Genomic DNA, 25,522 nt, shown 5'->3' with positions numbered 1-25,522 from the left:
CCCATCTTATATCCATGACCCAGACAGGCTATAAGAGCCTCCACCAGGAGCTTAGAACTGGGAGAATTCTCATATTCAGGGAGGTAGGCAATTGGCCAGAAGAGCCTTCATTCCATTTCTTGCAGCCATAGGGACAGGTCTTTTGAATATCTTAAGTTAGAACTCTCAATGTGTTGTCCTATAAAGGTGTTATTTTAAGTGATGGTTAGGAGCCATATTTCACACCCACCATGGGCTAAATAGGCTCCTGTTAGCAAGCTTGGGAAAAAAACACTCTGTTGTGCTACGGTAGTGACATTTCCAAAAGCATCCTAATCAGGAGAGGATTCCCTGGTTTATCCAAATGTAATTTTTATCAATCTGTGAAATAGGCCAACTAGTCAATATCTTTCTATTCTTTATCTTCATGGTGAATGGTGATTTGTCAGTAGGTGGCCTGTGTTCCCTTCCATGTCACAGTTGCTAGAGTTGTAGCATAGGGGACAACCACAACAAATGGGTCTCATCATAGTTTGGCTATTATCATGGTTTTAAAGTTAGTATTTTTTCTCTGTAAACTTGTATTGCTTTTAACTTAAGTGTTTATTTCCCCCACCTTTAATATTTTCTGATCCCCTTCTAACAGAGGCGGACATCCAACCACGGTCATGCCAGGAAAAGAGCCAAGGTGAGAGCCCTTCCTCTATAGCTTCTTTTCTAGTGTTAGTAGTAGTACATTGCACAGATGGACTTATCACTAATAACTAGTTTGTTTGGATTATATATAGGCAAAGTTTGCCTGTCCCTTGTACCCTGATTGTGAACATGCATACACACATGCACAAACATGCTATTGGAATGTCTGGCTTTATTTTTCTCCATTATCTTTAGTTCAGTCACAGTCTATTTCTGATACCTGAAAGGATACCCAGCTAGAGCCTCCCACAAACAAAGCCTCAGCACACTGTTACTGGTTCTGCTTGTAAATGCCAGTTTCTCTGTTCATCTCTGGCTTTCTTATTTTGCCCCCCAGTGGTTTTGGGGTTTTTCGCCATGTGAATTTTCTTTAAGATAAATCCTCTACTATTAGTAAAATGATTCAACATTTTTGGATATCCTAAAAATATAAGCTTTGTTTTGTTTTGATTCACTTTTTAGGTTGGGGCAAAGAGGAGGATTTTGTTTTTAATCATTGTATGATAAAATTAGCACATCACAGATTATTTTAAGCAGTGTTATCAGGTAGGACTATAGGTGTTAGTGTGTGATAGCTTTTTAATTTTAATTAGGGAACAGTAAAATATTAAACTTTTCTTACATTGGGAAGAATTGCCCATCGAAGTAATAAGGGTGTCCACCCCTTTCCCCTTGAAAAATAATGGCAGAATTTGGGAGTGTCCCAGCCAGTATGTGGCTTGGGTTTGAAGAAGACTATGATGTATGATAAATTGGCTCTGTGGCTTGCCTTACATAGCCTAATCCACAGTGATAGGCTTGACAGTAAAGTTTAAAACAGAGGGTGTTCGGGATTTCCTTGACGGTCCAGTGGTTAAGACTCCACGCTTCCAACGCAGGGGGTGCAGGTTCGATTCCTGGTCAGAGAACTAGGATCCCGCACGCTGCGGGGCACGGCCAAAAAGAAAAAAAAACAGAGGGTGTTCTCTGCTATTTCATTTCCCCCCAAACCTTAGAAATAAGTAAGACAGTTATTATCATTATTATTTCCATTTTACAGAGGAGGAAGCTTGGGCTTATAGAGTTTGAGTGAGTTTGACAGAGGACATTTATTAGTAAGCGGCAAAACTAGTCTTGAAGTCAGTTCTTCAGACTTGCAAATTCTTTTCACTATACTGTGCTACCTGGAACACACATACCATGTTTCGTGCTTTAGTATTTACTGTAAAATTTGATTTTATTGTAAGAACTCTCAATAAATGTTTATAGGTAGATTTCTAATGAGTCACTATAATTTTTGACTTTGGAGATACCTGGGAGAGCAGTGATTTATAAAGTGGAATTCAGATCTTTTTGGGATTCTCCAGCCAGCATAAGTAAACCAAGTGGCTTAGTTATTACATTGAATCCCAAATGTTAGAAAGTTTTCTTTCTTTCTACTTTTTTCTTAGACACTTCTTTCCATACCCTTGCCACCTCAGGTTTAGAGTCACTTAGCATTTATCGTCTGCTTTATACTAGGCACTATTTATGATACATATGTTTACATGCTTTATATAATCTAATTCTCACACCAACCCGTTAAGCATTTTTTTAAAATTATTATTATTTTTTTTGCGGTACGTGGGCCTCTCACTGTTGTGGCCTCTCCCGTTGCGGAGCACAGGCTCCGGATGCGCAGGCTCAGCGGCCATGGCTCACGGACCAAGCCGCTCCGCAGCATGTAAGATCTTCCCGGACCGGGGCACGAACCCACGTCCCCTGTGTCGGCAGGTGGACTCTCAACCACTGCGCCACCAGGGAAGCCCTTGTTAAGCATTTTTATCCCGCTTTTATTGAGGACCAAAAAGAGACCCAGAGAGGTCAAGTAATTTGCTCAATATCTCATAGCTTAAACAGGAGTTGAAGCTAGGACTTCTGGTTCTTAAATCCAGTCTTTCTACTAAGCTCTGCTGCTGTGTATTCTCAGTAAACTTCTGAGTGTGATATTGGAGCACTGAGCTAGAGAGAGAGGAGAGCTAAGCAAAGTGGTTTTCCTATCATCTGTCCAAAGTAGTTGTTTTGTTTTTATATATCTACTGTTGTGAGCAAGAGAATTATCTTTCAAGTGAATCAGGAATGAATGAGTAGGACCTACTTGAAGGAAAAATAAAAAACAACCCTGTTTATGGAAGAAGCAACTAACAGAGCCAAAGAGAATGCGCTTTATTTCAGCCAAAAGCCTTCCCAGTGTCCACCAAGGGAATATGTATGTGTATTTATTTTTTTCAGTCTAATTCCAAGCTGAAGTTGGTGCGCAGCCTTGCAGTGTGTGAGGAGTCCTCTGCCCCATTTGCTGACGGACCACTAGAAACCCAGGTAGGTCCTTTATAAGAGTAAGCATAGCTTCTGAGTTTGGCAGTTGTTTGCTAAACTGGTGTAGCAGCCACGGCATCAACATTAGGCTGGAAATCAGGTAGAGGAGCTTCAAAACAGGCTGTTGCAGTAAAATAGGGCATGGGTGAGATCATGAAGTATAGGTCTTCACACCTGGACCACCCAGGATGATGCAGACCTACACCTTTCCCTCTGGTGATTAGAACCATTTCCATTCCAATTCTTATGTCAGGAACAACAAGCAGAACTTGAGCTTTCCATACAGTAGGCTGTGATTGTTGACAGAAAAAGCTTAGCCTCTACCCTTTTGGTAGAACAGAAGCTAGAACAATTAAATTAACAGAATATTCTCTTTTGTAAGAGAATGCTGCCACCCTAAGATTTGCCTTCTTTGAGATTTCAGAGGAGCTGCAGGAGAGTTGTTTTCCCCTTTGATTATATTTATCTTTCCCCTTGTCCAAGGATATAATTCAGTTGCACATCAGCTGCCCCTCTGACAAGGAGGAAGAAAAGTCCACAAAGGATGTCTCTGAAAAGGAAGACAAGGACAAAAACAAAGAAAAGGTCCCAAGGAAGATGCTGTCTAGAGGTGAAGACTTTCCCCCTTTCTCATCTGTCCTGGGGCCTGGCTCTGCAGTGCCACTTCCTTCCATCTTCCCACTGGCCTTATCGGCTCAACAGTTCCTAGTGTCCTGATGACTTCATCGTTGTTTGGGGAGCTGCCTAACTACGTTACTTTCTTTGCTGCTTTATCCAGCCCTGCCTTAAGGGCTGACAGAGAGCTATTCCATTAACATTGGGCTACCCATAGGGGAGGACATTGTAGTCGATTCTGATTTTATTTTTGCTCTGGAATAAATAGTGATGGATCATCACTGGTAGCAGATTCTCTAGATAATATTTATATTTTGGTTTGGGGATGCTTGGAGTGATTTTTTTTTAATAATGTAAATTTGCATGTAATTATTAAACCCTCTTTGGATTTAAATTCTTGGGCTGGTAGCCAAAAGACATGGTCCACAAAAATGATAATTAAGAGAATTCCCTGGTGGTCCAGTGGTTAGGGCTCGATGCTTTCACTTCTGGGGACCCAGGTTTGATCTCTGGTCGGGGAACTAGGATCCCACAAGCCGTGCGGTATGCCCCCCCCCCAATTTTTTTAATGATAATTAAGAGGAAAAAGGCAATCTTAGGATTAAAATTTTATAAATATAAATAATCAACATTTGAACATATCTGCTGAGATTCTGGAAAATTCAGCCCTGTCTGTCCTTACCTAGAATTTATTTTCCTTAACTAGAATAAAACCTTGGGCTTCCCTGGTGGCGCACTGGTTGAGAGTCCGCCTGCCGATGCAGGGGAAACGGGTTCGTGCCCCGGTCCGGGAAGATCCCACATGCCGCGGAGCGGCTGGGCCTGTGAGCCATGGCCGCTGAGCCTGTGCGTCCAGAGCCTGTGCTCTGCAACGGGAGAGCCCACAACAGCGAGAGGCCCGCGTACTGGAAAGAAAAAAAAAAAAACAAAAACAAAAAAAAACCTTTGTTTTGGTCCGGACATTCAATAAATACTTATTGATGGCAAAGTAGCTTTTCAATGTATTACGAATGTAACCCTGTGACCCAGATTCCACCTTATACCATTGTCATGGGGAATTTTGAGGGGCTGGCAAATCAAGGTCATTCTGATTTTTAAGCTAAAAATCCTGAAGTCTGATTCTCCTTTCCTGTTCTCATGTCTCCTGATCAGGTTGTGGGCTTCTGCTTGGGGTTAGATATCATGCAAGGCAGTTTCATTTATTTTTAATTTATTTCACTGTGGTGTTCTAGACTCCAGTCAAGAATATACGGACTCCACTGGAATAGACCTACATGAATTTCTTGTAAATACACTGAAAAAGAACCCAAGGTAATAACATGATTTGATGGAAGGGGGAAAGGGGCCAGGACCAGCAGAATACCCAAGAGGCCAAATAGCTTCTCAGAATTTTTCCATTATTAGAATCTAGGATGCCTAGCCCCCGACACACCATTTCTCTCCAGAGTAGTTTTATATTCTGTTGGAGATTCAGAATACCCTCATATTGAGGTTCCTGCTTCCAGAAGAGTTGAGAAAAATTCTTTGGAAGAAGAATGCAGACAAAGAAATATGAAGGCTTGAGAATACAATTAAAAAGCACAGAAGAAAAAATAATTGATTTGTACCAAAGCTAAATCATACTTGTTTAAAAATTCTATAAATAACCAGATGGAGTGTAGAATAATGATTAGATTTATAAGTCTAAAGTATGTGTTTATAGGAATATGACTGGCAACAGAATTAGGTTTCTGATAAGGAAAATAAAGTACATTATTAGGAGACTTGCTTGTTTTTCTTTTTTAAAGTAACGTAAGATGGGGCAGTGAGGCTCAGCAGCCTTTGCATTTTTGATCCACTCTCGGGGTTTGGATCTATCCTCCCTTCAGCTTGTATAGTGAGCAGGCTGTGTTTTCAATCCTTGCTTTCAATGTCTATGGGAGGGCTGCCTTTTGTTTTGTTTTGTTTTAATCTTTTTTAAACAGGGACAGAATGATGCTGCTAAAATTAGAACAGGAGATTCTGGACTTTATTAATGACAACAAGTAAGTTACTTGAATGAAATACACATTAGAGGTGGGAGGGGTACTGGAAAGAAACTCAGGTAAAATTTTAGGATATCCCTCTTTCATCATTCCCTTAAAGTCTGAATTTGGAAGTAATAACTCACTGGGAACCAAAAGGATTTGGGGAGAAGTAATCAGAATGGATCAAAAAGTGTATGTGTGGAAACTAAATGAAGTTTTTAAGTTATTGCTTAGACTTGAGTTGAAAAAAATTTAGCAGCTAGCCCTTATCCCATATTTCACTATACTTAAGTTTTTCCCTTTTTTCTTTGTAGATTATCATCTAGGTGGGTGAGACCTAGGGCTTATTGCATAAGGACTAGTCTTAATGAGGATAGTGGGTCAGAGGGATCTACAAAATACTGTAGATAAAGTTGAGAGAACCTTTTTGGTTACCATCAAGTAAATATCTTCCTTATAATAATGTCTCTTTCTCCTAAGAAATTCCCCACTTTCAACACTTGTAAGAAAAATTACAATTGGCTGTTATTGCTGTTATTTGTCCTTATTTCACTTTTTCCCCCTGGGTTTCCCTGCAGCAACCAGTTCAAGAAGTTCCCTCAGATGACCTCATATCACCGGATGCTATTACATCGGGTAGCTGCCTATTTTGGGATGGACCACAATGTTGACCAAACTGGAAAAGCTGTCATCATCAACAAAACCAGTAATACAAGAATGTAAGGGAGGAAACCACAGATTGGGAAGACTTTCCTGGGATAGCCTCTGGGGTGGAAGAGGAAGGTGTAGGATCAAGATTTCTCTTTCTGGAGAGGGGACAGTGGAGGGAGGGTGGGTTATATTATCAATTTCTACTCTTTGTGAAGCCTTGGAAATAGCTGCTAGAGGCACTAGTGTTTTGTGAAGACTGGCTCCTGACCTCTCTTCACCTTTAGTGATAGGACAGGTATAATTTTGGAAGAAGATAAGTTATAGATGTATAAAGAACAGTCCCAGAGGGTTTCTTTAAAACTTCCATGTGACTTTTTGGATCCCTGACTTCAGAAATCCCCTGGATGGGAGTTGTAGAATATAAGAGAACTATACTAGGAGGTCTGTTTCCTGACAAGAGTCTTTCTTCCCTTCCTTCCACATTTCTCTCCCAATCCCAGCCCTGAACAGAGATTCTCAGAACATATAAAGGATGAGAAGAATACAGAATTTCAGCAGAGATTCATTCTCAAGAGAGATGATGCCAGTATGGACCGAGATGATAACCAGGTGAAGAATGGAAAGGGTTGGGTCTGTACAGAGAGATTGCAGTAAGAGAAACTGGGAGGGGAGAAGAATTTTTGTGGGATGGAGAAAACTCGAAATATCTTAGTATGGAAAAAAGTGTTGAGCTATACTGAGTTGGCTTTGGCTTAATGTTGAGGACTAACTGCACTTGTTGAGCTAAATGCCACCCTCTTAGCCCCAGAGAGACATGGTGCTGAGGTTTGCTGGGTTTTCTCATTTGGCCTGGAACTCCCTGGTTCTGCCACCGACTTCTAACTCCACTTCATTTGGGGACAAAGCAAGGTTCCTCCCTGCTTCAGCTTGATTCAGCTGATGGCTCCCTTCTTTTTTTCTTTAATAGTTCTGGATTTCTTTGGGAACCACCCAAAGCTGTTTTATCCCACTTCCACTCTTCCTGTCTCAGGGCTAGCCTTGAACTTGCAAAATTGTTATCTAATTTACCCACTTGTAAAGGTGTTTCTGATCCCTTTCTGCAAACTCCTTATTCTTTTCCCAACTTCTTCCACCAAGGTGAGTGAGCTAATTTGGCTTTTGATGCTGGGAACCTCAGGCAGGTTTTTGATCCACTCCTGTGGGAATAAGAAGTGAAAAGTCTGCCCCATCCCTTCATTTATGGGCCTGGCTTTTGCCCTGGTTTCTAGCCCATCCTTCAGATAGTAATGTTTGGGGGTTAGTTTTCCTAGCTTCATGGGGTTAAGATCCAGCCTGCTTCTGCTTAGCCTCTGAAGGAGGTTAGGTAGAGAACCAGGATTAAGGTTTAAAGAATATGGTTGGGTAAAGCCAATAATTAGTCTTGCTAATTAATGATAACTATAATAATATCTTACCTCTAGAGTCAAAATTAGTTTTCTTTGGATATTGTATGATTTTTGAGACCAGGACTTTTCCTGCTTGCTACTTGAGTATTTGAGGGAGTCCTTTTGAGAAAAGTGCCATTATCAATCGTGGACAAACATGCTGGGTCAGACTGAAAACAATGAAACATACAAAAAGACAAATAAAATTTAAAAAACAAGAAAGAGCCTTTCCATCCTGATGCCCTTCTCTCCATTTTCCCAAAACCCCTTTTCTGTGGATCAGGAATTATTCAGGCCTAGAGGCATATTGGGGTGGAATGGAATCTCTCCCTATTGTGAACTTTTCATCTCTCAGCTTCAGGCTTGATCCATAATAGGGTAGGCTCTATGCACTGTCTGTGGGTAACATTAATAATAAACACAGTAACTGCTGTTTTATTGAGTGTTTTCCCTGAACTAGCCTCTGTTCTAAACACATTGTATGCAGTATCTCTTTTAATCCTCCACACAACCCAATCCAGATGGCGGTTATTAGCCCCACTTTAAATATAAGAAAACCGAGCTAGGAGAGGTTAAGTTACTTGCCTTAAGTGACATTACTCAGAGGTAGCAGAGCTGAGATTCTGCCTGACCTCAAAGCCCAGTGCTCTTTCTATTCTGCCATTGGTTTACCAGTGTTAAGGGCTAAGGACAATATAGCACCTCGAGGTCCTGTGTCTTCTTGGAATGGGATTTGTAAAAGGACATTTAGCAGAATTTAGGTCATTTAGGCTAGTGAGAACTACATCTAGTCAAAAGTTGATACTGCTGAAGTTATGCTTACCTCTGGAGAGTGGTGAAGATCAGGAAGATCAGCCCAGAGAAGCAATCTCCTTGGTTGCTTCATCTGAAACTTTCAAAGCCTCTGGATGGAAGGTCAGAATCTTTTATAACCTGATGACATGCGTTTGATTACTTATCTCCCTCAGAGCACCTTGCCTTAAAGAGCAGTATGGAAAAGGACACTCTATAACATCCTACCCAGGACAGTGCTCACAACTCACAGGCTAAGAGAGGAAAAGACAGTGGTGGAGAGTTGGGTCGTAGGCTAGCCAGAAGTGGTGGTCTGGCCAGCCATCCCCTCTAGTCACCTCACTACATTTTTCAGAGAATGTAAGGTTCTCTGTCCTCCATTTACTTCTTATCCCTTTCTATCGTTTCTACCTCTCCCCTTTCTCTACCATATCTCATTTGTCTGGTCCTTTCTCTGTCCATCCTTCTTTCTGTTCTATTCTCCTTTCCTTTCTCTTTCTTCTTTGTGTTGCTCTGTTCTCTTTCTTCTCTATTTCTGTAAGCTCTCTCTCTTTCCCTCCCTCCAGTAGCTATAGTTAAGATGAGGAAAAATGCTTAAGCTCTGAGTTTAGCTTCGCCCTTGGGATTTCACTTCCAAGGCCCTCTTTGCTAAGCTGTGTGTGACTTGGGTCTACAGGCCATGGCGTTAGTGACTAAAAAAGGGATAATGTCAGGTGCTAGTTCTGTAAAAACTCTTCTAAATTTAGCTCTGCTAAATACCTGTTTCTTCTCCCTCTCTAGCTTCCTCCTGTCCCTTGCTTTCCCTCCAAAGCAATGTTGTTTATTCCCTGGGCTATTCTCTTCATCCTTACTGATTGGAGAGTACCTGATTACACAAGGAAGCAACCCAATCCTTATAAAAAGTTATTGTTCTTGATACTCTGGTTGGTTGGGGGGGTGGGGAGATGGAGAGGCCCCATCCATCCAGAAAACCTGATCTCCCAAACTGCATGGTCAGATGTACCCAGTGAAACCTGTCCAACACTGGAAATTTTATTTCTTTTTTTTTTTTTTTCCATTTTTTTGATGGCAACTATAAACTCTCCCGGTTTCTCTTCCTTGCTGGTGTGCAGTGAGCTTGCAGTACGAGGAGAACTTAACTAGCTTAATTCTGCTCATCGATCTAGATCAGAGTTCCATTGCAGGATGGAAGGAGGAGCAAGTCAATAGAAGAGAGAGAGGAGGAATATCAAAGGGTCCGAGAGAGAATATTTGCCCGAGAGGTAAGTGTAGCTTCTGAGAGTTGTCAGCCCCTAGCTTTTAGCTCTTAATCTTTGGAACTGTGAATGGAATGAAACCTCCATAAATGCTTTGTTGTTTTTTTCTGATTTTGTTTTTAACCAACATCAGCCAGTCCCATATTTGATCTCTAAAATTAAATGTGGCTTATTAGGAAGCTGCAGATTTTTATTCTTATTATTTTTAATGCATATGGCATATAAAGAGAACAAATGGAGTGGCTGAATTTGGTAGATATGATTAGACTGACAATCGAAATGGTTTCGGCAGGGCTTATGGAAGGGCCCTGAATCTTGCCCATCAAACCCTCCTGCTTACCGTCTTTCACTTCCACTGTCCATTTTAGGCATCTTTGCTTCTAAGTGGAAGACTTAGTGTCCACACAGCCTATACATTCATCTTGTTTGGCCAGGTTCATTTTTAGGCTATGTTGGTGATTATCAGAGCACAGATGTGGCATCCATTCTCTGAGCTCCACATTCCACATGCACAGAGGGTACCACTCACTGTTCCCTACAGTCTCAACCTGAATAGGAAGTCTCTTCCTTCCTATATTTCTTACCTTGTTTCTTAGAGTAGGACTGCTCTGTGAGCCAAAAGGCAACATGGATTATTATAGGCAACTTTATTCTTAAGAATTGTGGGCCATATCAGATATACTTGGTACCCCTGTATCTGGTGGCCTTTGCCTACCAGACTGAACAGAAGTATAGGAGAAGCTCAGGAAGGTCAAGAGAGAAACAAATCTCCAGAAAATGTATGATCCAGATAGCAGCACCATCTTAGAGTCAAAGTAGCAAACAGGAAGAAGAGCCAGCCTCCCTTTGTCATCAAAAGATGGCCAGTTCTAATCAATATACTTAGATAGACACTACTCTCCTCCCATTTCCCCACTGTCCCCTCCCTCATCAAGACAAAAATATATATATCTTCTCATCATCACCTAGTTCAGAAAAATATTGTTTCTAACTTCTAGGAAACAACTCCACTGTGAACTTGTTCCATTGTCTCAGGAGACCCAAGTGTTCCAAGGAGCCTCACTGTGGACAGATACACAACAAACCTTCTGGCCCAAAGTCCAAGGAGAAGGAATCTTCTTATCTTATGTTATGTAGTCTTCCATTCTGAGTCAGAAAAATCCATCCTCCAAATTATCCAACTATAGTCCAAAGACGGTTTTCTAACTTTATCTGCAAATCAGTTGAGTGGAATGAGAGGAGAGAGGTCATTTGTACCTGACTACGGCTGGTGATGACCCTAAACTGTGGACAGGGCAGAATGGTGGATGTTAATAGCAAACACTTATGTAGTGCTTATTATTTTTCAGACCCTGTTCTTAGCACTTTGTGCACATTAATTTATTTAATCCTCACACTAGGCTTGTGAGATAGGTTACATTATTTTCCTCATTTTATAAATGAGGGACTGAGGCATGGAGAGGTTAAGTAACCTAAGATCACACCACTAGTTAGTGAAAGAGCTGGTATTTGAATTCAGGCAGTCTGGCTCCAGAGTCCACGCTCTTAACCCCTAAAGTAAACCACCTCTTAATAGTTTTCTCTGCTCTGGGCTCTTTAGATTAAGAAGTTCCAGTGACATCATAGCATAGCAATCTGTGATGTGCTCCTCTGCTTCACTGACACATGGAAAATGACTTTCCCACCATGCCAGCCATTAGCAAAGCCGTTCTGAAAGCACAAGCAACTTTTAATAGGATATTAGCGCTTATTATGAACAACACTGGAATATATCTATATACAACCATAACAAAGTCAAAGTTAGCTCTTCTCTCCTTTTTTCTCTGATATCTAGTCTCTCAAGCCTCTACTAATATATGTATTCTTTGTTAAATCCTTATGGATTTATCACTTTCATTTCAGCACTTCCTAACCCTTGTTGTGGTAGAGGCATCAGGAATCTCAAAAGGTCTAGACAAGGAAAAATGGCCAAAGCCCACTATATGCCAAAGATTTTCATGTGGAGAGGAAAGAACCTGGCCAGTCAAAGGGAACTGCTTAAGGGTGGAGTTGTAGGTTGCGGCAGAGGGGAGGAAGAGGCAGTCCAAAAAAATGGGGAGTGGCAAGAAGGGTGTTTGGATGGAAATGCTGCTGCTGCAGCCTTCTCTGGAGCCTGAGCTGTATATTGGGAAAGCTGCCCCACATAGGCTCTGCTCTGCGTGGAGCACCCTGTGCTCGGCAGCTGAACACTCTTGTTACCTTTTTCTAAGGCTCGGGAGTCCACCATAATGCTCACTTCACTCAGCAGCTCAATAACTTTGTCAGGAAATGATCCCCAAAAGGAATGTTTCAGGCTTTTAATTTTCTCATTTTTTCTAGGCTCTGAAAAGTACCTGCTTCCCCATCACCTCAGGTCTCAAAATGTCTTTCATTTTGGCCAGTGTAGAGGACAGAAGTGGGATAGTCATTGAGGATGATTTCAAAAAAAATGAAATTTCTTTCTCTTGTGTCCCGTTTCCCTTCCTTTGAATACACTCTTTAGGACCAAGCATACCAATTATTATGCTCAGCTTACCTCTAGAGAGAATAAATTTGGAGCTAAAAAAGAAATAATAGTTAGGTTAATACTTTCCTTTCTCCTTTCCATACTCCTATCTTTATTGACCTCTCTTTTTAAACACTCTGTGGGAAGACTAAAAATGCCGAATGCTCTTTTCCATTAAAGGTGAGAAGTCAAACTGGGTGTGTGGGTGTGGGTCATCCTGTCGCTGTTCCCTCTCTCCCTGTTGGGGTTGAGCTTGGTTTGAGGACCTTGGGTATTCATAGCATCATGGACACACTTTTTGGTTATGCCATGCTGTTTTCTTATAAGTTATTTTCCATTTTCTCCCCTTCACCTAGACTGGCCAGAACGGATATCTAAATGACATCAGGTTAGTACCACTTAGCATGTTCCCTGCTTCTCATTGAGCTTTGTCAGTGAGGTTAATATAATCCTGTAATGATGCTTTTCTTTGATGTTAACCAACAGACTCTCCAAAGAAGCCTTTTCTTCTAGCTCTCACAAGAGAAGGCAAATTTTTAGGTACCTCTGTTTGGTCTATATCTCTCCTTGTTTTTTTGTTTTGTTTTGTTTTTTTAATTTTATTTTGTTTTGCTGTAATCTTTTCAGCGGAGTGAGTTTGCTCCATGCATGGCTGCTTGTGGAATAAGTCAATTTGTGGTATTTGCAACATTGGATATTTTTCCCCATTAGAAAAAAAATGGCTATTGCTCAATGACTTTATTTTTATTGTTGCTGATTTCATTGTAAGTCCTGGATAGCTGGTGAAGGGGACCAAATAAGTATGTCTAGGATAGGTACTGCTCTAACCCAGAAGTTTGCTGGAATTGGGCATTTCTGGAGGATTTCAACATATATTTATATTGAGGTAAAAGAACGGGTGTCTTCTGGCTACCTTTTCCAAATCTATGGAAAGATGTGAAGAGTTTATCCCTGACCCGGCATAGGGAATGTTTTGTATCCTTAAGAAAGAATAATACACACACCCATATAAAAAAAATATACAAACACCTCTGTCTATGTAGTTTTCTCTTTGGGACAATGTAATGTGTAAGAGGATCTCAGAAAGAACTTGTCTGCCTTAGAATGGACTTAGAGCATGTCTTTTATATGATTGTCCATGGTTTATTCTTAATGTTGGTGAAGGCTGCTGTATGAACCTCTCCAGTGCCTAATATTCTCCATTTTCCACAAAGCAGTCATGAGAATCACCCTTTCGTCTCAGTCTCACAGTCCCACCCCAGACAATTACACAGGCAGTGGTGAGAGAAGCATTTTAGGACCGCATCCCGGCACTAACTCATTTTAAGTATCTTCTTTCCATGTTACCAACAGAAAAACTATAGAGTACAGAAAACCTGAGTATTTAATACTAGGATTCAGGTCTCACCCTTTTCAAAGGGTTTATCTCTTTTTCACTCCTAAGCTTGGTAGGAGCTGACTAACACATATTAGTTAGAGCTCTCATTCCCAGTACTTAGTAGTCCCTTCCCTGTCATCCTTTCTAAAGCTAATTAAACCATGTGGAAGTTGGGATAGCAAGATTTCCCCTTCTTGGGATGGAGGATTTATCTCCCTTTCCACATCTCTGAACTCTTTTTCCTGGAGCAGCCTGCCCTGAGGTCCATCTGAAAGCCCAGGCAGAAGGGCTCTGCATTGTTAGTGGTGGTCGAGATAGATAGTAGAGTCCCCCTTAAAAAAAAAAATCATGTTCCATAAACATCCCAAAATACCTATAGTAAACAGAAGTTTTAAATTAACTCCTGCGTGTGACAATGCATAGTGCTTTATGGTTGCCATAGTATACTGTATCTGATTGAATTCTCTCAATATCCTGATTTGGTAAGCTGTTTTACATGTAAGAAAACAAAAGCGGAGAGATTAAGTAGCTAACCCAAGTTTACATGGCTATTAATGGCAAAACTGAGACTGACTCTTTGTCCAGTGTTCTTTTCACCACACTACACCAGCTCCCTACAAACATCACCCCTAATTAATTCACTGCTGAGAATGATGACCTTATTAGTGCCATGGAGCATCAGACTACATCAAACTGTGCAGACAGTAGATTGAAGAATATAGTGAGCAGGTGCAGTCCTCTCCTATCCAGACCTCCTTTTAAGTGGCTGCTTTCCATACTGAGTTTTGATTAAAGATCTAGGTCATCTGAACTGCAGCTCCATGGACTCTTAAGGGGGTAACTTCTTCCTCTATTTGGGTACTAGTCCAGAACTCAAATGATTAGAAGCAGATCTTCTCTACTGCTTTAAACCTTTTCTTCCCAGGTGTGTGAAACAAACACTCATAACACCAGATTCCATCATCCACATTGGCAGTAACTATGGCAACTTCCCTATTCTTTGGAAGATTCTACTCCACTGATAAATAAGCCACACCGAGGCTTACTGATATTTATTGTCACCTCTTCCACAGGCCTCTCTACCCCAGACCCAATAAACGGGACTTTTCACCAGCACTAAATTCACTTGTAAAAACAAAGTCAGCTCCTGACTTCATAGGACTATGAAGTGTGAATGTTCCTCTGTCCTTCACCTCCATAACACAACCCAATCCATTGCTCAGAATTAAATCTGGTAAACTTTCCCTAATTGCCTTATTTTTAGTGAAGTACAAAACCATGACTAGAGATTAGGTTTAGTTGTAGAGCAAGAGAAAGAGAACTGATCTCTCTTCCTAGCCCAGACTCAGATTCTCGGATTCTCAGGGGTGTAGTGTACTAACCCAGGTAAGTCACAGGATCATCAGACAATCCACATTTGAGCACTTGGCCATCACTGTCTTGGGGGAATTGGATCAGTACTTTGGCTCAAGTTTCCCAGAGTGTTTGGTTTAAAGTTGACTCATTCACTGTCTATCACTGGTAGAAGAAGAAAGTAAATGGCAGAATTGTCCTAATAGAAGGATAGTGTTTGATTTAGGTATAAAAGGCCATTAGGACTTGTCTTGCAAAATTCAAGTTCTAACGTCTAATGAGCAGCCTCATTCATTGCTACCGCTGTATCCCCATATCACACAAACTCACACATCTTTATTGAGTCCGCTCAGTAAACTTGAGCTATTGGCTCTCACTTCAGGTCGGTTCTGTAACTGGAGAGTCCCTGATTTATACTTATTTCTTGTTTCCCATTCTACTTTTGATATCCCCAAGAGAAAGGGGTAAAGTCTTGGGGAAACGTGAATATTTTCCAGTCCTCTATTCTAACTATACAGAGAAAAGCAATGAGATTATATATACATCTACTTGGGATTCAGAGAATTAGCGTGTCCCTAACCAGCTATGACAGTGTGTTCTTAGCCCACCATGATTGGCTAAATATTAAAATAGTGACCCTAGCATATATTTTGCCCATTTTCCCTACAGTACCTTTGGAATAGATATTCTAATAAAGAAAGGTATTTTCTTTAACATTAGTCCCTTAAGAAAAATCCCTTTCTTTATTAGAATAACTCTGAGCCTAATGTCTTTTAAGCTACCAGGGTTGGGATAGGGTTTTCTATTTGCTTTGGGTGGGATGGTGGTAGAAAGGAGGGAACCCAAGCTACTATGATTGTTGCTCAGTTGCCCCCCAGTTTACATACCAAAATCTTTGTAATTGTCATTTGGTTTTCTTAGGTCATTAGTTGTTGGAGGGTGGGGGATCTGAAAGGAAAATTCCTGGTTCTTGGTTGCTTATTGATTAAGAAGCAGTAAGAGTTCAACAAGACTTAGGGTTTTCAGGCTAGCCTCATATATCTTGAGGAGTACAGCGGTTTAGAATCACAAACAGTGACTATAGCATCAGGATAACCCTGATATTTCCAGAGTAAAGTAAGAGAGGATGAATCACTTTTCTCAATAGCCTTGTGCCTTGCCTAGGGCAATAGGGTTATTAATATGGAGGCAACTAGACACAGTCAGCCCCCTACTCTTTGCCATCCTGAGTCCTAAGGGCATGTTTTCTTGATCTTGCTGAGGATGTCAGCCTTTAGAGACCCTGGAACCAATTGTTCTCAGATACTAACACAAAACTTCCACAAAAAAGGTTGGGTTGATTCCAGACTCTCAGACTGTTTTCTCTTTATCAGACTGAGTGCCCCTTTAGTCCACTATACTCTTCTTCCCAATCCTGAAAAAGTGGCCATAAGCAGCACCTCTGCTGGCTCAGATATGTGTTATATGGAAGATCTGTTGTAGGATTTATCCATGTCATTGGCTACTCCTGCCTTCCAGCAATAGTAACTTCTAGGAGTCCTTTTGTTTTAAGAACTCTCAGAAGGAACTGGTACCCCTCTGCTCCCCACTATTTACTGCATGTGTGGGATCCCTGAAGGGCCAGGTGAAGAGACCACAGCCAATCTCAGCATCATGTACGTGGTTTCCCATCCACCTCTGGTCTGATGTATTGAATTAGTTGCCAGTGCACTGTCTTCCAGATTTGCCTCTGTGCTCCTTGTTACTGTACTGGATCTTGTGGTGTCTGCTCCCATCAAGTCTTGGTTGCCCAGCCAACTAACAAGAAGTCAGTGTCCATCCTCCCCAAGCCCTCACCCCCTCCTTTGTCACTGAGAGGATAGAAATGAACTCTCTCGTAGCCCTTCTGCTGAAGTGGTAGGTGAGGGGTGCTCTGACCACTGCGGTCTCTGCATACAGGGGGAACCGTGAGGGGCTGAGCCGCACCTCAAGCAGCCGCCAGAGCAGCACAGACAGCGAACTCAAATCCCTGGAGCCACGGCCTTGGAGCAGCACGGACTCTGATGGCTCTGTCCGGAGCATGCGGCCCCCTGTCACCAAAGCCAGCAGCTTCAGTGGAATCTCTATCCTTACCCGGGGTGACAGCATCGGGAGCAGTAAAGGTGGCAGTGCAGGAAGGATCTCCAGGCCAGGTAACACAGCTTCTCTCCTTCCATCATTTCTTGCTTATCTTCTGCAAAACATCACTGATAATTTCCTTTTAACAAAACACTAACACAGCCAGATGAGGGGAAATTTGATTTCTTGGATCCATTGTCCTTTTGAGTCCCTTCTCTGATTTTCTTTCAAACCTTCTTTCCTAATAGAAAAAAAACCTGATTGGGATTAGGTTATTTTATCTGATTTCTGACCGAGGTGGGACATCCCTCTATCAACCCAGGTTCAGTTTATGTACTAAAATAAGGATGATGGCTGCTTTCATTCTGTGGCCCCTGAGATTATAAAGAGGGTTTGTAGAGCAGAGGGAACCTTAGAGTTTGTAATACTGTAATTAATTGGTAGCAGCCAATAGACTAGAACTTTAAGAGACACTGCTGCAGTTGCTTCTGTGGAGCGCAGTCACTGAGAAGGAGCATATGTTCCACATGCCAGCCTGGTAACCACCCTTCAGCTCTCCTGAGCTACTGTGTAACCTTCTCCATATATTTCTGCTGTGCTCTTAGCAGAGGAGTATTTAGTTCTTTTTACCCAACGAGCCTCTATTTCACCATCCTTCTGCCTCTGAAGAATTGCTTGACTTTCATCCTAGAAGTTCTGTAGGTCTTGTCCTCAAAAAACATCAGTAGTGGTAAAGATTTTGCCTCTGTTAGGTTTCTGTCGCCCTTCTCTGTTACCTCCTTTCTAACCCCACTGCCTCTGCCTTTATCCATGCCGGTTTCCCTGCTTTATCCTCAGCTCTTTTTTTCTTTCGAGGTCGGGGGCAGGGCACACTGTGCAGCTTGCAGGGATCTTAGTTCCCCGACCAGGGATTGAACCTGGGCCCTTGGCACTTAAAGCGTGGAACCACTGGACCGCCAGGGAATTCCCTATCCTCAGCCCTTTTTAGAGCCAGTTTACCAATCTAAAACATAGATCTAACCATGTCAGTCCTCTCTTAAAAATATTCATGTTTCTGCATTCCCTGCTTAATAAAATCCAAATTACTTAGTATAGCATAACTTCCTGACTCCAGTTTGCCATCTCAGTCTCATTTCCAGATGTCCATCCTCCTCTGACCCTCCAACCATTTCTTTTTATTTATTTATATATTTATTTATTTATTATTTTTGGCTGCATATCGGGTCTTAGCTACGGCATACAGGATCTTTCATTGTGGCATGTGGGCTTCCCTCTAATTCTGGTGCATGGGCTCCAGAGCGCATGGACTCTGTAGTTGTGGCACACGGCCTCTCTAGTTGTGGTGCACGGGCTCAGTAGTTGCGGCACATGGGTTTAGTTGCCCCGCGGTATGTGGGATCTTAGTTCCCCAACCAGGGATTGAACCTGCGTCCCCTGCATTGGAAGGTGGATTCTTAACCACTGGACCACCAGGGGAGTTCCCAACCATTTCTTGAATATGGCATTAGCTTTGTCTCCCCTTGGTCTGACAGACCTCCTATTCATCCTTCAAACCCATCACTCCTGCCATGTCCTCTTTAAATTCTTCCCTCTAATCCTCCCAAGAGTTATGCTTCCTCATCTTTGCTTTCATACAACTTTATTCATATTACTGATGCATCCCTTATCAGATTTTAATCGTTGTGTGGATGTCCGTCTCCTGTCGGAAGATCCTGTGCTGCTCAAGGGCAAGGACTGTGTTCCCTTTACCTTTGTGTCTTCAGTTCATCAAACAGTGCCTGCACATAGTAGATATTCAGTAAAAGTATTTTGTGTAAATGCATACATGACTTGGAGAGCCTGGAAATGAGGAAAGTAGTTGGATGAATGTGTGTGGGGCTGTGTGCACAGGCATGTGCTTGAAGGTTGCCTTCAGCAACTTTTATGAGATGCTGCAAGTTGAGAAGAAATCAAAGAGAAGACAGGTTTCTTAAGGGACTAGGAATCTGTATTTTCCCAGGAAGCAAACATTCATGTTTTCAGCTGTCTAATCATGATGGACAGATTCTAGGCACTCCAGGGAAGGTACCTCAGCAGCTTCACATGTTGTTTATTTCCAAAACCAAACATTGACAGTCAACCTGGTTACTGTCCCCGGGGAGTAGAAACCTGCTAAGATGAGGACTCCCGTCAGCAGGACTGTTGAAATGCATCTGTGCTCATGCATGGATCTCCCCAAGACAGTGGGGGAGTGGACAGAAGAGGGATGACAAGAAAAACAGCAAGGAAAAAGGAAAGCCCTCTCCCCTCCCTCAGGGGAGGGTGTGTTCATGGCTTGTGCTTACAACTCTTGCTGGGTCTCCTCTTTGCCTTAGGTATGGCGCTAGGTGCCCCAGAAGTGTGCAGCCAGGTCACCTCATCCCAGTCTGTCCGGGGCCTTCTCCCTTGTACTGCCCAGCAGCAGCAGCCGCAGCAGCAGCAACTTCCTGCTCTCCCACCCACGCCTCAGCAGCAGCCACCCTTGAATAATCACATGATCTCACAGGTGAGTCACCACTTGGTGCCAGAGCCCCCTCCGCTCTGATTCAGGCAAGCTCTGGAGGTACAGTCATGTCTCTTGTGCTGTGGGTGGCAGGAAAGATCTGTTTTTGGAGTTATGCCACTCCCTCCCCTACCTCTTGTATGTGAGTTGTGGGGAGAGAAGAGGAAGGGCAGAGGTTTGGCCAAAGTGTTCTTAGTAGCGTCACCCTGGGAATTGTTTTGCTTTATATTTCCTTGTCTTCCTCCTGAGAACTGTCAGTGGGACCTTCTACCCTATTCCACATTTCTACTGTACTCCGTCTCCCTCTATCCTGTGTAATTAGCAAAGCGATTTTGCTCCCTATATCCGTACATGGAGCTTGAAAACATCACAGCTCCTACCATAGTCTAGCTGAGTGTATTCATATGGCTGTTGACCCATAAACAAATATTTATATGTTGGGGTTTGGGGGAAAGGAAATAACACTCATTAAAACCCCTGCCATAAAGCACAAAACCCCCCGATGTTGTCTGTTTCCTGAGAGAGAAAGAGCTCTCTCTTTCTCCTTCTGTTGCTGGCCTGTTAGATGTTGGTACCAACTAGGGTTTAAGTTTTGCTTCTGTGGAGACCATGCAAGTCATCAGCATAAGAATTAGATCCTATTCTAAGCTGGAACCTCCTCGGTATTTTAGGTTTAAAGTCTCCTTAATACTCTGAGGAGAGATATGCTGAGATCTTCACTTACTCTTTTCTTCCATGAATAGAGCTCTTCATGAATAGAACCTATACTTTATCCTGAAGTATTCTCTGGTAGTCAGGAAGCCAATATGTCCATATTCTTTTCTGCTGCAGTTTAAGTTCTCATTTCACCTCCCAGGCTCCCTCATCTCCGTGCTCAGTTAGTCCAGCTTGGCCTCAGATATATCTCTTCCATAGGTACAAGAAGCAAGTCCTAAGCCCTGATACCCCAGGGACTGGAAACTAGAGTGGAAACACCCCAGAATGGCCCATTATTACCCCATTCATACATTGGGAAATGAAGCTAAAATAAAGAACAGTGAAGATCTAGGAAACTCTGCTTTGTGGCTTAACGTAACACACATGCCGATCATTCCAAGTCCTTCATCTCAGTCCCTAAATCAGTTTCTCTGTCATCCTGACTTTCTTTCTTATTCTACTACCATCTGTCTACCACCTCATTAAGTCTCATTCACATTAGCTTACCTCACTCTATACTGAAGCATAGCATGTGTGTGTGCTTTTCCCTGTCTGTGTCTTAATTCAGACCTGTGAGTAAACTCTGAACTTCTCCCTCCAGCCATCCCCTACTGTTTCTGTGTGTGTGTCTCACTTTTTTAAGGTCCCAGTATTTTTTTGAGTTTTCTAAAATGTGTGTATTTTAATACAGTTCTGTTCTCTTTTCTCCCTCTTAGTCTTCCATCTGTCTCCTTCTTCCGTCCGTATCTAGAAACAGACAGCAAGAGTGGGAGGGGGATAAAAAGATAAGTAAAGAGACTAACCAGTGGGGACTGAAAAGCTTTTAGATAGAATGTTCAGGTAACCGGCCCTAAATCCCAAACTTTTACTGAGATTCTGTCCCTGCTTCTGAATCATGAGGGTCAGTGGGTCAGTTCTTGGTATTGATTGATCATCCACCGGCAGTACAGTACTAGGTTAGGTCCTATAGACTGGGGACAGGGGAACATTATTTGGTACAGAGATCTCAGAAATTTATTCCTGCAATTAATTGTGATCACAAATGCCAAACTAAAAAAATCTTATGCTTGGTTAAGTTTTGGTGTCTCTGAAGCACTTATGGTAGCTGCTAATATTATACCAGCACCACCCCATTATATATAACTCCTTTTCTCTTTATCCCTTTCTTCCTCTTCCTACTGCCTTTTTCTTTCTTCCTTCCTTTCTCTTTTTCCCTGTCTCTCAGCACTGGTAGCTCTCCAAACTCAAGTTGCTGAGCCCCAGAATACTTACTGTTTAGTTTCTCAAATGGTACGTAACAGTGAAGGGATGACAGAAGTGACCACACACACATATATACCACTGTGCGTACTCTAAAGGTTCTCCTTTTGAAGAAAAACGTTTAGTTCTGTAGCAAAAAGCATTTGCTCCAGGCCTGGGGACAGTGCTGGCTAAACTACACTCTTTCTCTTCTTGGAAGGCCTCTGCCGTCAAAGTAGGCCTCCATATCACATATCAGTAGAACATTTGAAACCAAGGGGTGAGACTGAGGATTAAAGGACCAGTGGCTACCTTTTGCCCAATTAACTTAGAGTAGACCTCTTGAGAAGGAATCCTCTGAGCGTCTCCATGGAGTCCAGTCAGGATCCAAGAGCCAGTGATCTAGCCCAGAAGTCACCAGTAGGTGGCAGTCACATCCCTCAGGGCCAGTCTTTGGCTTCCCCGTGGTGTTTTGAAGTTCCCTAACTGGTGTTTGAGACTCTCTAAGAAGAGAACTGTAGCTGAGGGTAGTGGTAGAATAACTTAAAAATAGCACTGAGACTCCTGCCTTTACCACTACTCATCCTCAGTTGGAAGAGGCCTAACAGAGGAGCATCCTTTCTTCTCTCTTCACTTTTTACTCAGAGCTCACAAATGCAAGGAAAAACAGGCAGAGTTGTTTCACCACTTCACTGTCCCCAAGGCCTCCCCTTGTCCCTCAGAGAATGTAAGGCCTGAAGTATGGCAGGCCCTCCCCCAAGAAAGAAGTGGATTAGGATAATAGAAAATGGGTCTAAAAGTTACCAGCACAAGTAGCTCAAGCTGAGCAGCTTGGCCAGCAGTTGTATTTGGAATGCCACTGGCTTACAGAAAATAGGTGTGCCAGGAGAGCCGAGAGCTTATTTTCAAGGCTGTGGCGTTATCTCTCCGACGTCACACAGTGGATTCTCAGTAACTTTTTCCTAGCCAAGATGACTTACATTTTATTTAATGCAGATATCAGGAGTATTCTCCATCTTGGATGTCTTCTAATTCCTGGACTCTCTGCCTCTGGAACTGTTAGTCCCCTCTGTGAAAGGCTGTCCCAGGAGATATGTGGCAGGAGAGTATTGATAGCTTGGTCCCCCACAACTCTTAATACTCTACTTTGGAAAGAGGAAGGAGAGTTACACAAACAAAAAGATGTTTATGTAATTTTGTTTGACTTCTTCCTTTACCTCCTCCCTACTGCTAGAGTAGAGTGGAAAGAACATACGTCAGGCAGAACTACCTTCCCATCCCTGCTCTGCTGCATTAGCTGTGTGGTCCTGGGTGTATGATTTAATTTCTCTGAGCCTTACTATCTTAACTGCAGATACAAGTTATCTTATCTCCCTCTAGGATTATTGTGAGGTTGTAATGAGATAACGTATGTAAGTGAGACAATGTGTATCAGTGTTATTTCCCCTTCTCTTCATAGCTTCTCCAGAGGCTATGACTGGAGAACCGATGAGGTGATTGAAATAGATAGAGGGGAAGACGAGAAAAAAATAACTCTCCATTAGTTGGTTTAGAACACACCATGTTCCTAATAAGCAAGTCCTCCTGCTTGAGGCTAGTGAAGGGACTGAAGGAACAAAAGCTAAAACTAGGCTATTTATATTTTATTCTTAAATTCCTCCCTGTTTGCGTATGGGAGCATTTTTCATACTGACCTCACAGCCTGGAGGAGCATAGAACAATCACTGGAGCAGGAAGAAGTAGCTGAACCAGGTGTGAAGTGGCTTACTTTTCCTTCTCTGCCCTTGGGAGGCTGATGATCCTTATGAATGAGCACTTCCTTCTGGAGAGCTGTGGTGTAAAATCAGGAGCATGCCTGGGAGAGCCGAGCCAGACCTTGGATGACCCTTCCTACAGAAGCAGGAATCCCTTCTCACGTGGGCATTCAAGGAGGGTTATGCGCCCCAGGAATCCTATGCTCAGGAAAAATGCTTGGGGAAAAAGCTGTGTTTGGGATCAGATGGCCAGACCCTGGCTCTGAGATTGCTCACAACAGCTTCAGAGTTCTGAGTGGCTAATGGGGCAGAGTGTGCAGTGTGTCTGTACTGATAGGAGAGATTGCTTACTTGTCAGAGATGTGAAAACCATGAGCTGTCCTGGGCTTGGTCTCCAGTCTGCTCAGAAGCCTTACTTTTCATGTGAAATTTCTTTTATGATTAACCTTGTTGTTCCTTCCCTTTCCCTCCCCATCTCTGCCCCACCCCCACTCCCGCCTATGCCTCTCCCTGTACCTCCCTTTTCTCTTCCCTTTCCACATGTCTCTCTGCTGGTCCACAGCCAGTCCCGGCTCTGCAGCCCTCTCCGCAGCCTGTTCAGTTCTCTCCAGGCTCCTGTCCCCAAGTCCTTCTGCCAGTCTCTCCGCCCCAGCAGTACAACATGGTATAAACTCCATTCACCCTTTTTGTCTTGTCCGTGTGTGGCCTGTGTCTGGGCATGTCTGGGTCAGTCTGTGACAACCGTGCAAAACAGTTGTGCTGTTCAGAGGACCATTGTTAGAAGGTATTTCTTCTTGAGGGGCCAGCACAGGCTGAACTATACTTCATTCTAGTGACCTCCTAACAGTACTTTAGGCATCAAAAGATGCCTAAATGTAAGACAGAGAAGAACACTGAATTCCCCTGAGTTTCAGTACAGGGAACAAAATCAGATGTTGGTCTAACCTGGGCTCCTCATCCTCTCTACCATGTGCATCCTTCATCTCATCTGCTCCCAGGACATGTCTGAGGAACCCAGTTTATTCTGTACAGAATGATTCTTTATAATTTCCTTTAAAAATAAAAACACAGGGACTTCCCTGTTGGTGCATTGGTTAAGAATCCACCTGCCAATTCTGGGGACATGGGTTTGAGCCCTGGTCCGGGAAGATCCCACATGCCGCGGAGCAACTAAGCCCACGTGCCACAACTACTGAGCCTGTGCTCTAGAGCCCGCGAGTCACAACAACTGAAGCCCAAGTGCCTAGAGCCTGTGCTCTGCAACAAGAGAAGCTACTGCAATGAGAAGCCTGCGCACTGCAACGAAGAGTAGCCCCCGCTCACCACAACTAGAGAAAGCCTGCGTGCTGCAATGAAGACCCAATGCAGCCTAAATAAATTTATTTTAAAAAAAACAGTTGCAGATTTCTGTGGTACGACTGGTAAAAACTTAAAATGTTCCCCTATTTTATGATATTATTTTATATAAAAAGTATCCTGTTGAATAGCACATGCTGTTTAAATTGTTCGTACCCTAACTACAAATCCTTTGAAGATCTGATTTGTCTCATAGTTAATTTTGTGTTAATCACACCTGTCTGCTTTTTTTTTTTTTTTTTTTTTTTTGCGGTACGTGGGCCTCTCACTGTTGTGGCCTCTCCCGCCGCGGAGCACAGGCTCCAGATACGCAGACTCAGCGGCCATGGCTCACGCGCCTAGCCGCTCCACGGCATGTGGGATCCCCCTGGACCAGGGCACGAACCTGCGTCCCCTGCATCGGCAGGCGGACTCCCAACTGCTGCACCACCAGGGAAGCCCTGTCTGCTTTTTTACTAGAAACCCCTCTTTCCTCCCACCTCTTATCTCCATTCTGAAAAGTTCTAGAATATAACCTCAAAATAGTAACTGCAGTCCAGTCCTCCTGTCATCTGTTCCTGCCCACTAAGGTAGCAAAATAGCTAAGATCATATCCCTGAAAAGTGAGTGAAACCACAGGAAAGCATTATCTTTTGTTTCTACTAGTTTCATTTGCAAAAGAACTTCTGCTCTGCATGTGTATGTATATGTGTATTTTGATTACTGTCCATGGAGCAAAAAAGATGAGGAAGTTAACAGACTAACCTATCACCATACAAGTGAGGGATGGAACACCCTCACTCTTTCTGCTTAGAGAAGAGTGCTGAGAGAGAAGGCAATTACAGACTAGCCAGTCAGTCTCGCCCTCCAGC

General features: G+C 42.8%; 1 protein-coding gene across 41 annotated transcripts in view; it reads left to right on the top strand.

Moving 5' to 3' along the window:
* Positions 1–25,522, top strand: part of R3HDM2 (R3H domain containing 2) — a 157,168-nt gene that overhangs the window by 116,419 nt on the left and 15,227 nt on the right. For 10 of the 41 annotated variants that reach the window (XM_059080140.2, XM_059080141.2, XM_067009580.1 and 7 more), the window contains 13 exons: positions 626–667; positions 2,926–3,012; positions 3,493–3,619; positions 4,857–4,935; positions 5,589–5,648; positions 6,209–6,349; positions 6,782–6,890; positions 9,664–9,759; positions 12,634–12,665; positions 12,764–12,817; positions 16,947–17,179; positions 19,460–19,629; positions 23,878–23,979. In XM_059080140.2, coding sequence (XP_058936123.1) covers positions 626–667; positions 2,926–3,012; positions 3,493–3,619; positions 4,857–4,935; positions 5,589–5,648; positions 6,209–6,349; positions 6,782–6,890; positions 9,664–9,759; positions 12,634–12,665; positions 12,764–12,817; positions 16,947–17,179; positions 19,460–19,629; positions 23,878–23,979 — 1,332 coding nt within the window. The remainder of the gene's footprint in view (positions 1–625; positions 668–2,925; positions 3,013–3,492; positions 3,620–4,856; positions 4,936–5,588; positions 5,649–6,208; positions 6,350–6,781; positions 6,891–9,663; positions 9,760–12,633; positions 12,666–12,763; positions 12,818–16,946; positions 17,180–19,459; positions 19,630–23,877; positions 23,980–25,522) is intronic. The other 31 variants (XM_059080145.2, XM_067009586.1, XM_067009578.1 and 28 more) reach the window with 14 other exon arrangements.

This window comes from Kogia breviceps, chromosome 12 (genome assembly GCF_026419965.1).
Source record: "Kogia breviceps isolate mKogBre1 chromosome 12, mKogBre1 haplotype 1, whole genome shotgun sequence".
Classification (NCBI taxonomy): domain Eukaryota; kingdom Metazoa; phylum Chordata; class Mammalia; order Artiodactyla; family Physeteridae; genus Kogia; species Kogia breviceps.
Note: the sequence above shows the minus strand (reverse complement) of the source record. Positions and strands in the feature narration are given on the sequence as shown.